The 16,113-nt window shown below is 40.1% G+C and overlaps 1 protein-coding gene across 2 annotated transcripts in view; it reads right to left on the reverse strand.

Moving 5' to 3' along the window:
- Positions 1-230: 230 nt before the first annotated feature.
- The window catches only part of TOX (thymocyte selection associated high mobility group box), a 223,882-nt gene continuing 207,999 nt past the window's right edge, over positions 231-16,113 (reverse strand). For both annotated transcript variants that reach the window (XM_086742366.1, XM_086742367.1), the window contains exons 7-9: positions 14,227-14,613; positions 4,248-4,399; positions 231-1,948 (exon numbers count right to left, since the gene is read on the reverse strand). In XM_086742366.1, coding sequence (XP_086598492.1) covers positions 1,912-1,948; positions 4,248-4,399; positions 14,227-14,613 — 576 coding nt within the window. In that variant the 3' untranslated portion in view covers positions 231-1,911. The remainder of the gene's footprint in view (positions 1,949-4,247; positions 4,400-14,226; positions 14,614-16,113) is intronic.

Consider the following 16,113-nt stretch of genomic DNA (forward strand, 5'->3'; position numbering starts at 1 on the left):
AGACAAACAATAAACTGTGAATTTAATCACGAGTTCCCACACAGTTTCAAGACAGGAAAATTAGAGCTCTCAGCTACAGTCATTTGAGTAATCACATCTGATCTGCATTATTTATTAGTTATTACATGCCAAGTGATTCTGATTGTACATTGCCTGAAATCAATGCAAAGCAAGCATACCTTTGTTTCTGGTTTGTTTTTTTAAAAAAATCAATGGCATTGCATAATGTGTATTTTATCTGAGTTGCTTTCTTTATTTCACATAGAAAATACAAATCAGTGGTACTCTCCATTAACTGGACAGGCATCCAGGATGAAATTCTCCAGAAATACATTTTCAGAGCTATTCTCAATTCAAAACATTGACAAAATACCTTCTTTTGGATTGTTTTTATCCCTTTTCCTGTGGCTGTTGAACTTACCTTTCACTTTAGGATCAATTTGTGATACATTCCCTAAAACTCTGTAGGACCTTTTGCATGTATAATAAAATGGTTGAAGAATATTGGGTAATATTTCTGTTGGTAATATTTTATTCCACTTGACTAATTAACCAAAATTGATCAAGTCTCAAGAAGCAGCATTATGCAGTTTTATTCAGTTTGTTTTGTTGATTCAAGTCTTAGAGTTTTGGGCAACTTCTTGCAACAATGCTTTAAAAAGGGAACTACTTAAAATATTTTCCTTTTTTTTTTTCTTAACAACCAAAGAAATACAGAAATAAGTATTGGTTACCTTCCTTTTCTGCCAATAAAGCAGGTTTGGTGCTATATACATCACTGTAAAAACTAAATAAAGTATTCACATCGGTTGTGAACAATTTGTGCCAGCAAAAGTTAAAGCGTCAAAGAAACCTCTTTAAAATGCTAACAAATTTACTTACAAACACCTATATTTATTATTTCATAAATAGGCGCAACAGGTTCCATAAAAAAGATTAAATACAGACACAGTATGAAGAAACAATAATACATAGCCATATGTAAAGGTTATAATTTAGCTGTCTCCAATCTGTTTCTGCATCTAATAAAATATCAGGTAAGCATTTGGCAGTTTTATACATAAAAGGACTTAAATGACATTTACTAACCAGTACACATAAAGTGATTTTCTTTAAAAATGAAGCATTTTTTAGGCAGTACAAAATAAATGTGTTTGCTCTTTATCAACATCAGGTTTTTTTTTCCTAGTTTTTTTGTGTTTATTTCATGAGACAAAGCCAATATTTTTTCATTAATATCATTTGGGAATATTTTACTTTTTTTTTCTCCAAATACTTTGAAAATATAGAACTATTAGTCAGTTGTTTAAAAATGAAGTAAAAATATGAATGTTTGCCAATTTAACCCTTATTGTGAAATCAATAAACTGGAATGAGCCAGTTTCAATTACAATTAGCTACAAAAACATTCACATTTTATACTCTAGGAGAGTGTAACATAGATGCTATTTACAAACTTGCTATGACTGCTACATCAAGCCATTTAAAAAGTCTTTAGTAGTTTCATATAAACACCCATTATGAAAAACCAATGGAAAATCCAGGACTTTTATCCGAGACATCTACAGTTGCTAAGGCAGTTACTATCGCAGCACTTCACAGCAAAAACCAACATAAAATCTGAATGGTCCAATTTCCTTCAGGGGAGAAGAAAAGCAATGTCCGTTAAAGGATCTCAGGGTGGGGTGGAAAGGAGAAAGAAAGAGAAAAAATGGGGGACGGGGGGAAAAGAAAAAGTAAGAAGCAAGACTACTTTTTCCAGAGTGGATGACCCACAAGCTCAAATAGTCCTAAGTGCTTAGCAACTTGTATTTCCTAATAAAATGCAGAACTGCCTTGATTGCATAAAGCAATCCATGATGAAAAGACTTCCCTGCATTCCTCAGTGGAAAGGAGAGGTGTTTTAGATTTTCAGGTAAGGTAGAGTGCTTTGTCCCTCTGCATGCCCCTGTTCAAAGAGAAAAAGAACAAATGTGATTTTTTTTTTAAATGTGTCAAATTTTTATTCTTATTCTTCCCAAAAAAATCCCCCACAACCCTACTGCATGTCATTAATTCCAGTACAGGTGCATTACCATGGTAATAGTAAGAAAAATCCTAATACCATAGTGGCATGTAGCAACCCAGAGACCACATCTGGCTCTAAATTAAATAGGATTGGGACATGGGTTTACGCCCTGGTTTGGGATGACCTGTGCTGCCGGGTTGGTAGCACTGACTATCCCTCTCTCACAAACCACATAAGCACAGCTGAGGGTTTAGCGCAGGTCTCGGAGTGATACTCCATAAGCACCCGATATGATGTGGTCACTGTCATTAAGAGGGCAGGGGAGCTTAGTTACATGAACATGGATGCCAGCCACTGGTATCTCTGGCCTATTTTATTTACTAGGACAGACATAGCCAAAACATGTTGGGTTGGCAGGTTCAGGTAAGCACACGCAAAGGAACACCAGACGCTTCTGGCAGAGCCAACTAGACCAACTCTCTACTGGAACCAGGCTCTACTGGAGACCTTCCACCAATGCACTGTGTCTAGCACACTTTTACATTCAGTTATTGCTGAGTTTTAGCTTCAACTGAAGCATACCAGTTCAGAGCCAGAAGGAGTCATTTATCAGTTTCTAATTTGGAACAATCTGTAAAAGTCAGGAAAAAACATAACACTTGAAGCAGAAGAAGCCTCACTGACGGGGCTTGGTTCACACTGCAGAGATTTTCTGGGAGAAAGGCTTTACTCTTAATCTCCTTCTTGCTTGCCAAAACCCAGGCACCAGTTCTGTTCTTCCACAGCTTTATGGCTTGCTTGATTTGGAGTCTGGGAGCAGCATAGAGGAAGCTATGCTGCACTGGCAATTTCTGCCAACGCAATAGCAAAGATAGGTTAAATCTAAGCAGAAATATTCACAAAGGCATATCTACAGGGTATATACAGGGTCTGCTCAGAGGAAGCTCCTGCTGATGGAAAGTTAACGCCCAGTGCACACGTTGAGGGCACTGTTGGCAATGACCACACATTGTTTTTTTCCAGAAGAGACCAGGAATCAAAGCTACAGGTGGCTATGGCCTGTTTGAGAGAGGACAATCTATTCAGAGCTCAGTTTAAGAGGGTATAAAAGTCTGTGGCCTGGGTAGGCCCCTACAAGGGCCTGCAGCACAGATCAAGACATTATGGTGGTACAGCATGGAAGCCAGGCCATTCTGCTGAACAAGTGGCCAAGTCATGGGGCAACAGTGATAGGTACAGGGGAAAGTGAGGCTTCTGTGCAGACTAGTTAAAGTCCATCCCAGTGTCAGCAGATTCTAGTCAAGGCATTTTTCTGAACTAGTAACCCGAAAAAGATTTGTGTTCAGTTCTAGTCTGAGTTCCAGAAAAACTTTAAAACAATAATGGAAGTGAAATTCTCAGTTTGAGTAAATGTAATGGGTAAAACTGGCCTTTAGTTCTGTTTTGTGTTCATTTGTCTGGGCTAGATTTGACACTTTGGTAGCAACCAAAAGCCTTTATCTGCCTCTGCTTTGAGGATTCATGTCAAGGGCAAGGGGAGGTCAGGTTGGTGGGCATGTTCACAAGGCACAACATCTATCATTTAAAACTCAAAAGATACCTTCTGTTCAGAATCTTAAATGGTTCCAGGCAGCTCCTCAGACTGTAACACGGCTCCACAAAAACCATGCTGCAGAAGAGCTGAGGGTTTGAAAGGGGCTACTAATATTATGGTAGAAGCATAGAGCTCCTACAGGTATCTTTTTTTTTTTCTAGTTACAGTTATGTGATCTTCATGTCATTCCCTTCCATGTATCTTGTATCCCATGCATCACTCCTGCATCTCACTGCTGTGGGTTTTCATGACCCAAACTAGTTATTTTCACTGGCAGCAAGCTCTCCTCAGCAATGGAGTACTTGGAGAAAACAGTTCACGCCATTTGCCTCTCAAGTAGAAGACAGTGATCTTAACGCTTCTTTCCTACACCTTCTCCCTAATATTTCAGTTCTGATTTTCTCTGGAATTGAAGTTCTCTAATTCCAAAGTGTATGTGCTGTGATAAGGTGACAACAATTTTTAATAAATGGATGTATTGAAAACTTGTTCTCCCACAACAGTCTAAGTGATGAATAAATACAGTGCCATCATAGGCGCACTTCTGAAATACTGCAGGGAAACGGGCAACAAAGCTGCTTCCAAAGTCTGATACTTGTGTCATGAATGTTGCTCAACACAAGGTGGCATTCACTGGCTGCTTACCCATTACTGCAGTAGTCATTATTCCAGTCCACAGTCTGTGCTGGAGGATTTCTGCACCCTGAACGAACATACTCCATTGCTTGGGTAACAACTTGTGCAGCTGTCGATGTTGGATTGATGATATTCTGATAATCAGGCTGAAGAGTAAATCCCTAGGGGAGAAAGCAAGTACATTACTATGTACAGAAACCAAGCAACAGGTTGGGTGCATTAAAAAAAAAAAAAATGGTGTGTACTGTGAAATGGTAGAATACTTCTTTTCCAGCTGTAATTTAGGTTATCAAACTTAAAATAGGAAAAAAGTGTAGGTGCTTTCTAAGTTTTAAAATCTTTCTGTGGTTTAAGAAATGAAACACTGCCGAAACGTGGTTAGCTACTACCCAGTCACAGGATAGAACTAAAAACGGACAGAGCAGAAACAATTCAAAACCAAGAGAACAACTCAATCAACACCAGGGCAAAAAGGTCTGTTTGCTCCTTAGAGCTTCCATTTAGATTAAACGTAAGGACACACACAAGTCGTTAATTCCCAGAATATGCAACAGAATCTTTTTGAAGGATGTAGGCAGCAGGTGGCTGGCTGTTTTATTAGACTACACCTATTCACACATTGTTCTCCAAACCCTTTTTCTTCATTCAGTCACAAAGGGACCATCTGCTGCTTCTTTTATTTGTACTTCTCTCTCAACTAAACAGAAATTCAACGAAAGCTTTTTAACAGTTGTTGGACTAATGTAGTGAAAGTAGCACAGAATAACTTGCTTTTTGAAATCAAGAAGACAAGAAAAAAAAGTGGAAGTTACAAAGAGAAACCTAACCTGCTCCCTGAAATATCTGTCATATGAAAAGTTATAATAATTTTTAGCTCTTTTGATACATGAGGATGTTTAAATACTGTGTTTCAAAACCAGGAGAACAACTGAAATTTCAAGGCTACTGTATCTGGTTCACCCTGTATAAATGTACATCATGTTCCTGTAAAGTTAGAACTACATTGGCTAAAAGTATGGGAATACTGTACAAAAGCAATTGATGTCTACTGAAAAAAAAAACCAAAACAAAACAGACTGAACTCCTTCCTGGGGCAAGGACATACATTTTCCACTCAAGTAAACTGGATGTGTAGCTGCTAAATCAGAAACTGAACTTGAACCAAGATTCCACACCACCTTCAATAAAGATAAATGGGTATTCTCAGTTTCTACCCGGCCTCCTCCACCCCCAGAAATGAGCTTCCTTCAAATATAACACAGCACTTCCTTTTCTACATCCCTCTTTCCCGGTGCATTATACTCCAGCTCTTTCCTGGAGACCCCGTGGGTGTTCTGCCCTGCTGTGCCTCTTATGTACACTGTCACCTCACTCCACTCATCCTGACTGTGGATTTTTGCCTAAGCCATAAGTCAGTGCAATTTTCTTCCATGCTCTCTTCCATATGGAGAATACCCCAAGTCACACCTCAGTACCTTAAATGCCCTCTGAAGCCTCACTTTGTCCCCAATGGCTCCAAGAAACATACTATTAGTAGCGGGTAAGTTTATGAGCTGAATTCAGCATCTAGTTGTCATGTCACACATACTGCCCTGCTAATAAGGTAAAATAAAAAACAGCCATGGTGACTGTAACCCACTGCCATGCTCTGTACACAGCCTTTTCACATCAGACTGGACGAACAACCTCCATGCCTGCAACAAATCCAAAGGAAACTGTAACTAAGCAGACTTCCCAATGACTTTAATTGGAGTTTCGTGTAATCAGAAAGCTGAAAAATTTGGTTTGTGTATCATTGTCATAAGTTTTATACAAGACATCACCCATAAGGCCTTTCTAATTTAGCTGTAAGAGGAAACTACGCACAGAAACACATCCTACCCTGAGGCACTCAGGTTTACCTTTGGTAGCAAAGCTCCTGAGCAATCTCTTATCATCTTAATGAAGCAATCACATATACAAAAAAAACCACTAGACAGGGCCAATAGCTCCAGAAGTGCTGCGGTGAAGCATGCAGGTAGGCTCAGAGACTCAAGTACTCATGGAGCAAGAAGAAACAGTTCCCTCAAGTCAGAGGAAGAGACCATCAGTGCAATATCAGTTCAATTTCTTCTGAACTTAGAACATTAATAGCTTAGATGCAGGAGGGTGATCCTGTGGTTAAAATGCCAGCTTGGTACTGGCTGGGGACTTAACTTATCCTTAACATCATCTTGCACTCTCAGCAAGTTCGCCGATGACACCAAGCTGTGTAGTGCTGTCGACACGCTGGAAGGGAGGGATGCCATCCAGAGGGACCTTGACAGGCTGGAATAGTGGGCCTGTGCGAACCTCATGAAGTTCAACCAGGCCAAGTGCAAGGTCCTGCACCTAGGTTGTGGCAATCCCAGGCACAAATACAGGCTGGGTGGGGAATGGATCGAGACCAGCCCTGAGGAGAAGAACTTGGGAGTGCTGGTCAACGAGAAGGTCAACATGAGCCACCAACGCGCCCTTGCAGCCCAGAAGGCCAACCGCATCCTGGGCTGCATCAAGGGGAGCGTGGCCAGCAGGTCGAGGGATGTGATTCTCCCCCTCTACTCTGCCCTGGTGAGACCCCACCTGGAGTACTGTGGCAGTTCTGGAGCCCCCAGCATAAGAAGGACATGGACCAGTTGGAGAAGGTCCAGAGGAGGGCCTTGAAGATGATAAGAGGGCTGGAGCACCTTTCCTATGAGGACAGGCTGAGAGAGTTGGGGCTGTTCAGCCTGGAGAAGAGGAGACTCCAGAGAGACCTGATAGCGGTCTTCCAATACCTCAAGGGGGCCTACAAGAAAGATGGGGAGAGGCTGTTCAGTAGGGCCTGTTGTGATAGGACGAGGGATAACGGTTTTAAAATAGAGGGAGGTAGATTTAGATTGGGTATTAGGAAAAAATTTTTTACAATGCGAGTTGCAGAACACTGGAACAGGTTGCCCAGAGAGGTGGTGGATGCCCCATCTCTGGAAACATTCAGGGTCAGGCTGGATGAGGCTCTGAGCAACCTGATCTAGTCGGGGATGTCCCTGCTCCTTGCAGGGGGGCTGGACTAGATGGCCTTTGAAGGTGCCTTCCAACCCTAACCATTCTATGATTCTATGATTCTATGATCTTTTCTCAAGTTTTCTGTGTGACCACAGCCAACTCGCTTTGGCTTTCTTCAACGAAGCATGCATGCACACATGGTTGGACTGAACTGATACCTCTTACATTAAGGATGGGACCACGGATCTGAACTTAATTCTCCTATCTGCAAAATAAAGCGTAACACAGTATTCATCTTGCACCTGGCAAGTCTGTTTAGTTTGTAACTGCCTGGGATTGGGGCCTGTTTCTTAGGACATGCTCAGGTGATATATTTTAATGTGGTGCAGAAGTATTCGAGCCAGGCTCCAGCTCCAGAAGCAGACTGACCCATGGGCCGCGCGGGCATGGGCCAGCTCTCGGCTCTGCGGATGTGGTCACCAGTGGCCAGCACCAAGCCTGGTTGAGGGCTACTGGAATATCAGCAGCAAAAGTAATAATGTGGGTGTGGGAAAGCATGCTTGTTAAGGCAAAATCATTCAAGAAAACTGAACTCAATATGAAGGACTGATAAAATATGGTGATGCTTAAAATTTAAACAGTAATTGTTTCGGCTTTTTCATCAACAGAAGAAATTCTGGAAATATAGACCTGTACACAGAGGGACACAGCCTTGTACCAGGCTTGTAGTAAATATTTGTGGACTATTTATGTAAGCCCTTAACAAACAATGATGAAATAAAAAGTGCTCAGAAAAATGAGAGCTTCAAGGTCTAATTAAACAATGCTGAATGTTTTTGCATTGTAATGCTCAAGAGAAAATCACCAACTGTTTTGTGACATGCCTAGAATTTTAAATTTCATTTTCTTGTTCCAGATTGAAATAAAAATAGGGAACTTGATAAAGATTAATTCGATGTCAGGAGGGACATTTGCTCTTTAATTAGATTTCTGTAGCCCTAGCAGTTTCGTTGTGCCACTGTAGCAAGTCCTAAAAAGCCTGCAGCAGAACTAAACAGTGATCCTCATCTCCACACTTTACTGGGAACTAATTTCATTTCCTGCCTGTCTGGAGAGGTATTTTCAACAGGCATCAATGTTTTTGTCTTCACAACTGATTTATTCATCAATCTCAATGTGATATTTTAAACCTTTAAATTACATCCAAATCCTAAAGCATCTGTTTATTACACAAGGAAATTGAAAATCTGTCTGTGTGATATCATACAAAGATTTTTTCCTTAAGGTTATAAAAGAAGTTGACAGATATTAATGATTTTTTTTTTCTCTTGACCTCATTCGAAGACAAAGCATAACAAAAAAGGGGAAGAAATCTGGACAAATACAGCAGGTCCCTGAATTTACTGTATATAATATATACCAGAAAAAATGAGGCTATTATTTTTGTCAGGCTATGCAACCATCTTGCTATACACATTTATTTTCTAAAGGAAAAAGAAATACCTAAAAGTAGACTGAAATGAGTTATTATTTAAAAAAAATAAAATAAAATGTAGCATACATTAATCTTCTGCTTCTTTGTTATGCACACACTTGCAGCCATGGTTACTAGACATTAAGAACCTAGTTTTGCTTACTCTACCTGTGGAGTAGACACAGAGGACAGAGATTTTAATGGGACTCACCATCCCACACAGCGCTTGGGTGAAGGACTTTAAGCAGGGAAGGAGATGCTTCCAGTAGGGCTTCTTAAAAGGGTTCCTTAACAAGGACTGGGCATATTTGGAAGGGGGTGAATCCTTGGTATCACCAGTCTCCACACAAAACAGCACAGTACAACAGGGTGGAGAGGGGGATATGATCAGAAAGAAGCACAAGTGCCTGTTTCCTGAGAAAGGAAAGAACAACTTTGCAAGAGAAACCAGGTTGTTGCTTCAGTTGCTGTTTTAGCCTGAACTTTTGAGAAGTTGTGCTAATTTGAATTACAAGGGTTAAGAGTCAGATCACCTGATCCCAACTAAGTAAAAATTAAACATCATGTCAAGCCTATGAAACAGACTGCAGAGAGGCAGTTCTGTATCAGCTGAAAAATAATAAAATGATAAGATGCTCACATGAGCATTTAATGAAAGAAAAAAAATCACACTCTTCTAATCTACTGGGATTCTTCCAGTGTGTGAAAAGTGGATGAAGGAAAAACTGCTACACAATGGATTTGTACTTTAACAAAGTAAAACTTTAACAGGGCTCTAGTTAATAACACTTATAGAAAAATATAGTGTATCTCAGAATTAGAAGTTAAATATCACCAAAATCAGGATCTAATTTAAATCTAAGTATGAGGATAGAACTAAATGGTCATTTTTTTTACAGTATAAAGGATTAACACTGTAAATGAGCACCCCAAAGGTCTACAGTAGTGCTCATTATTTAATTTATTCCTTAACTGTTTTGGAACAGAAAGGAATAGAGAAAAAATAGTCTACCTTTGCAGAAGTTGCAAAAAATATTTAGGTAACTTTAAAGAGAAATGATTGCTTAAAAGAAATTTTAAAATATTTACTAATGCTAGGCATATGACCAAAATTCTAATACCTGAATTTTCCTTTGCCTTGTGCATTTCAGAACAATTTGGATGCATTGCATCAGCTGCATACTCCTAAGAATTAATTGATTTCAAAAATAACAGAAATTGTGCAGCCACTGAGGATTTTTGGCTACCATCACTTCTGATCTTCTTGATGTGCTGTACTTTTTGTGGACTCCTGGAGGAGACTGCCCTTCTCCAGCTGGCAGTCTCTCTCAGTCTGGCAGCTGCACGCGTGCAGGCAAGGGCTGCTGGAAGTGGAGGAGGACGTGCTGTTCCCTGCGGAGCCGATGAAGATCAGCTCATTGTCCTGGCAGCAGTGGTGGCAGAACTCTCTCCCCAGGTCAGCACTTCTTATCAGTTTCCTCCTTGAAGTTACGCATAGAAGAAGAGTTTGTGGATTTCACACACAGTGGTTTTGGAGAATTGTGTCCCTGCCTGCCAGGACTGAGGTCTGGATCTTTCTGTGATTTTTCTTGGAGCTGGCAGTCCTTCAGATATACTACAAGCCAGTCTTTGATAAAAAACCATCCTCTATCTCCTGGAGAAAACAAGTGATCAAATCTCGCAGAGCCATAGTGTTAAAACAAGGGATCTGTAGAGAGCAGGGCTTCCCAGAGTGTGGTACTGTTGAGCATCACACTAGTAAGCTGCTAAGTACTTAAATGCTGCATGTTGGGGAAAAAAAAAAGGAAAAAAAATCAGGACCCACCATCAGTGGGATCACGTCTGCAGTACAGGTATCTGTCTGTAATGGTGGTATCCAGCCAGGGGAGTTTGCAAATGCCTGTGGCAGAAGACCGCTAGGAAGCTGTTGATAGACTTTCACCTCTCTTGCCTACTAAGCTTCATGCTGCAGTGTCACACGAGAAAATTTACCTCATTTCTTCTTAAAGTGTATCAGTCTGTTTGGTATTAACGGTGGTGATGTTTCTGAAAAGGAAAATGTCTCCTGTTGCAAGCCACGCTGCAGGGGGCAGGATGTTAATTAGTTTCTGTTCTTGCTGCTTACATAAATTAGATGCCCACTGGAGTCTTTGGAAAAGGCTTAGGGTGGCCACACCTTTACCACTGAGGAAATAAAACAGGTGAGGGAAGAGGAAGTGAAAATGAATTAAATGCAACCATGCCTTCTCCAGCTTTATCAGAGTACATATTCTCCCATTCCTCTTTGCTCTATTTATGTAGCAGAGTGGTCCACACTGTGCTGCTGGGGGCTGAACCTCACATCCAGAGTCCTCCTTACCACAGGCTGGACACACAGGGTGGTGCCTCTTCTTTTTCCTCATTGCTGTTGACTCTGTGCTGTGGCCATTGTCTGGAAGGCTTGCTTTTTTTTCCACTATGTCTTTTCCTCTTTAACATGCTCTGTGATCAGCAGAATGTTTGCTCAGTTTCGAGCAGAGGAGAGAGCAGTCCTTTGACAACTGTCAGAAAGAGGCCTTTACCTTCAAGTTATAGTTTCTTGACTTCTTGCTATTTGTCTCTTCGTGGCCAACCTGTCCTCCATGCTCTAATGCAGTACAAAATCCTGGGGATAGTATTTTCTAACATTTCTTGATTATGACTAGAAGGAGTCATATTTAAGAGACTAGATAGACTACCACTGTTCTGCTCTGGCGGGACAAATCACAGTATAGTCAGTACACCTGTCACCCTAAAATGTAACACACTTTTTGCTTTGTCTTTACCAATATCAGTCTTTAAAGGAAAGGGATTCTATATTTACACTCTGTTCACAAACTCTGTAAACTGCTGTATACTAAAAAGAAAAAGAAATAAAAAATATATTACAAATATTCCAATGTGAAATTACACAAATTTTCCAGAGCTCAAAAGTTGTATTACTTTGAAACAAAAGCAGAAACGTAAGAAATATGAACTGGCTTGTAGATGTTCCACAGTGCTTAAAAAGAAATGTAGTTAAGATTGACAGTGTAGCATTTCAACAGGTAATAAGCACCTGTCACCTTGAGGGAAGCTCAGGAATATCTCACCATGGCATCTTCATCATAAGCATCAGCCTTTCTGACTAAGGAATATGAGTTGGTAAAAAGTATTTAACCTAACCTTTCATGAGTTTAACAATGGAGAGCAGGAACAAAGAGGTACAGCATTTTTCAGTTTACTGTATTTGTACTTAGTAAAGCAAAAGACTCACCACAGTACAGGTCTACATATCGACTTCTAAACACTTGTTCTCTACAACCTAGTGTCCTGTGTTTTCTCATAAGCTGGAAGTAACTCAACTGCATGCCACACATCTCACAGATGAGTGAAAGTACTCTCAAGCCACTGACATGCAGACCATATGCTACAAGGGTGCACCTTGGTAAAAGAAAACATCAGAAGATTCATACTACCTTGCCTTTTTTTGTGGTATGTCATGGCTTGGAATAAAACCAAAGTGTTCGGATTCATACAATAATGATGCATGTATATATATGTAAGTACCTAACATCTGTGTTACATCTTTTGCTAGCCCTTACTGTACTATTAATTCAATAAGTAAAGCCAGATTTTCAAATCTGTTCAGTAAATTATGCCTATCAATGATTCTGGAAGAAACATAAGGGGTTTGATCTTCTATAGCTCTGCATTGGACAAGTAACGTACAAGTAACACTGAACTTGGCAAACAATCTGAATCTGGAAGACTGAATTACTTTGCAGTAAGAACTCACTGAAATATAACTATACAATCTCAACAGGCTGCTGTCACAGATGTTTCTTTTCATGTTTGGTAAATTAATCAGGGTACTGTGTTGAGTCTCTGTCCATTGCTTTGTCTCTCATTGCTCTGAGCCTTCAGGGTCAACCAGGATGGCATCAGGCTTAGGATCTCCAGACAGACCCTTCTGGCTCACCTGCCTAGGACTTCCCCTAGCTAATTCTAGCTGCCCAGGCTTGAGTTAGCTCCTGAATTTCTCTGAGACTTGAGCATGGGCTCTCCCAGGACACTCACACCAGGACACCAAGTTTCTAACTATCAGGAAAACCTTAAGGAATACACAACAGTAAAAGACTCCACATCAGTGTGGTCATAAGTCTGTTGAGTCTGTTTACTCTGACTGTGAAAAATAAGCTGGTCTAGGAAAAAAACTGTAAACACTTCACAAATTTTCCTTCCTGTCTCCTTTCTCCAAATCACTCCTGAGACTAAGATCAAAATCTTTGAAAGAATCCAGATCATCTTGAGCATACCTTGGTTTACCTTTTGAACAACTGAATTTATCAGTCAAGATTGCTTTCAACTCTTTTTTTTCTTTATCCTGCTTTAGCAAATTTCTTTCCCTGTTAAATTGTTCTCCCAGCTAGAAGCTATGTTTTGTGTTCAGGTATTCCCATCTCTAAAGACCAATCTTGAGAGGAAATGTTTCTGGCTTGGAAACATGCAAATGCCTTGTTAGCAAAGGTGAATTTATAGAGTTATTCAGAACATGCAGCAAATTCATGACTATGTATTATCAACTATAACTGACAAATTTTGTGTATACAAATTTTGTAGATACTTGCAACTCCATCTAAAAAAAAAAAAAATGTTCATTCTAATGCCTCTTTGGAAAGCAAGACCTTATTATTGGTAGTCAGATCTCATCCAATACAACAGAAAATTTTCTCAGCAGCGTTAATCTGCTCTAACCCTCCATAGGCCTTTTCCCAAAAGTCACAATACTATAGTTGGCCTGCATTCATTCAGAACTCCTAGGAAATGTATTGAGAATCAACTATCTAAAACACTGAGAATGTGAAAAAAAAAAAGTCACCCTACTGGGATACTGGGGACAATCCATTTATTTCTAGTAAAATAAAGGTATACCTATCTAGTAAAATAAAGTTATGAATGCAGCATAAACTAACATACTCATTTTCACTTAATCGAGCATGTTTAACATAATCTGTGTTCCTTCACATTCCCTCTGACTGTCCACGTCACAGTCAGCACAAGGATAACAGCACAAGCTACAACCATATCTTCTTCTAGACATGCCTGCCTTTTGTTTGTAAAATGTGTTTCCCGGAGACTTAACATTTCATTTCTATTCCAGGGCACTCCCAGGTTTCCAGATGGATCTACGGACACACTTCTACTTAAAGGATGCCTCCTGAATCTTGGGGGGAGACAGGGCTAGTGTTCAGAAGAATGTGATGAACATCGTTGCTAGCACAAACAGTTCTACTGAAGTTCCCCACCATCTAGGTAAACCCATTCATGTGTTCTTACCTTTGAAAGACTAAGCCCTCAGACCATACTATGGTGGTTTTGGAACTTTGCAAAATTAAAGCCAATCCATAGTTGTAAATGTCCCTCACTATGTCAACTTCTGGATGACTTCCCCCCCCCACCCCCCATCCCCCCCCAAAAAGTCCTCCGGATAACAGAAAAGCTCAAGCTTACTTGCTGCATTGTAGGTGAATGTAAAGCAGACTGGACCTGCATCGGTAGCTGGTTTCCAATGGACTGCTGCATTGAAATCGGCTGGTGTTGCTGGATGTTGAGATGCTGGTGCAGAGGGGGGCTGATCTGAAGAGGCGGCGGTGGGGACACGGCCATGTTTGCTATGGAAACAGTCACTGGCATTTGGTTGTTGGGTTTGGGCGCTATGTTCCTGGGGATATTGGCATGCATGGCAGTGATGTGAGGATTCATTCCTGATTGTTGGTGGTAGTGGGAACTAAGGTACAGTGCAGAGTGAGCCTGGGTGGGCCCATGAAACACCGACTGCTTTGAATTCATCATCTGAGGTTGTGGGGAGGCTTTAACATCAACAGGTTCACTGTAGCTCTGTTGAGAAAAACAAAAAGCAGGCAATGCTTAGAAGCTACAAAATGCTGCTGTTCTACCCCCCAGAATGTGTTTAAGAGTCTCACCATGGGAAAGCATGTTTCTGGACCATCAAATTGTCCTTGAAATTGAGTTTGAGAAAAAGAATTAATCCCTTTTACCTTACATTTTTCTCTTCAACATTGTAAAAAAAGAAGTTAGCTCCTCTGTTTCCTGGTCTAGCCTGACATTTTGCTTTTTCCAAACTTGGAACTGGCATCACTGACCTAATGACCTACACAACAAAGACAATCAAGCCTGTCACATTTATTCACATAAGCGGCCACTACTATTGTTCTAAAATTTGATGGTCTAGTTGAAGAGATTCAGGAGGGTGGGTTCCAGTAAAAGTCTACAATGATCTTTGACATGTCTCATTTTCCCATCCGCAAGTGAGAAATAAGAATTTCAGTGTTCTTTGCCATACATGTTGATAATTGCTACTACTGCTTTATCAGTTAGCTAACATGATGAAGAGGCTAAACTCCATCCACAGTTGTTCTACCGCATTGAATAAATACGCTAGTTTTTGTGCCAATACCTTTATTTTGAAGTATTCTGTGCCGGGATGCTATCCACGCCTGTATCAAACATGTTTCATGAGCCATGCATTCAGAAAGAATATTCTGAATAATTTCACTTTTAGCAAAACTTCTTTTGTTAATCTAGTTCATAAAGTTCTCAAAACTCTGTTTAAAACTGATGTCTATATAAACGTTAGACTGCATCAGACACAGGGAAGTTATCTTACTAAAGCTGGAAGAATACTGCGTAGAATATTAGATTTTTTAAAATGTTATGGTCTACCCTGATTCCTTAAAGCTGCTAGTAATAAAACCTTTCCAATAATGAATGTGACTTTTAATAATACTCTTTCTAATATTTATAACTTGTTACATTTGATTTAAACTCAATTTGTTGTTTTCCATACTCTTATTTTCTTAGATCTTCTGAGTGCTAACTTTGTGTGTTCAAATAATGCTGAAAAAAAAAGTAAGAATTAACTCCCATGAGCTTCTAGGTGGGAATCATAATTTGCAGTTAAGTCACACTGGGATTAATAGTCAGTGAAAGGTGAAACATGCTGGAAAAAAATGGCAGAAATGTCCCTCTAGAGAAAGAAGTCACTTTGTCAAAACAAGGGCTGAAAGATGCATATATGCCCTTATTCTGTGACCTCCATGTCATGTTTGCTCAGTTTACAAGTCAGAGTAAGTTTCATGTTACTCTCAGCACTCCAGGGTCAGTGAAGTCTATTTGTATTCTTTCTGAAGGATGTACTGTCACCAACGATCCGCTGACACGCGCGTTACTGAAATCGCTTCATTATACGCAGTGATAAAGATGAGAAAGACAACTTCATTTTCCCTAAGTATAACTGCAGTTCCCTTAGCAAAACTCCTCGTTTTCTCCAGTAAACTAAGGAAAATGAAATTAATATGATAAAATGAATGCAGATCT

The sequence above is a fragment of the Chlamydotis macqueenii genome, chromosome 2 (assembly GCF_036417535.1).
Source record: "Chlamydotis macqueenii isolate bChlMac1 chromosome 2, bChlMac1.mat, whole genome shotgun sequence".
Lineage (NCBI taxonomy): Eukaryota > Metazoa > Chordata > Aves > Otidiformes > Otididae > Chlamydotis > Chlamydotis macqueenii.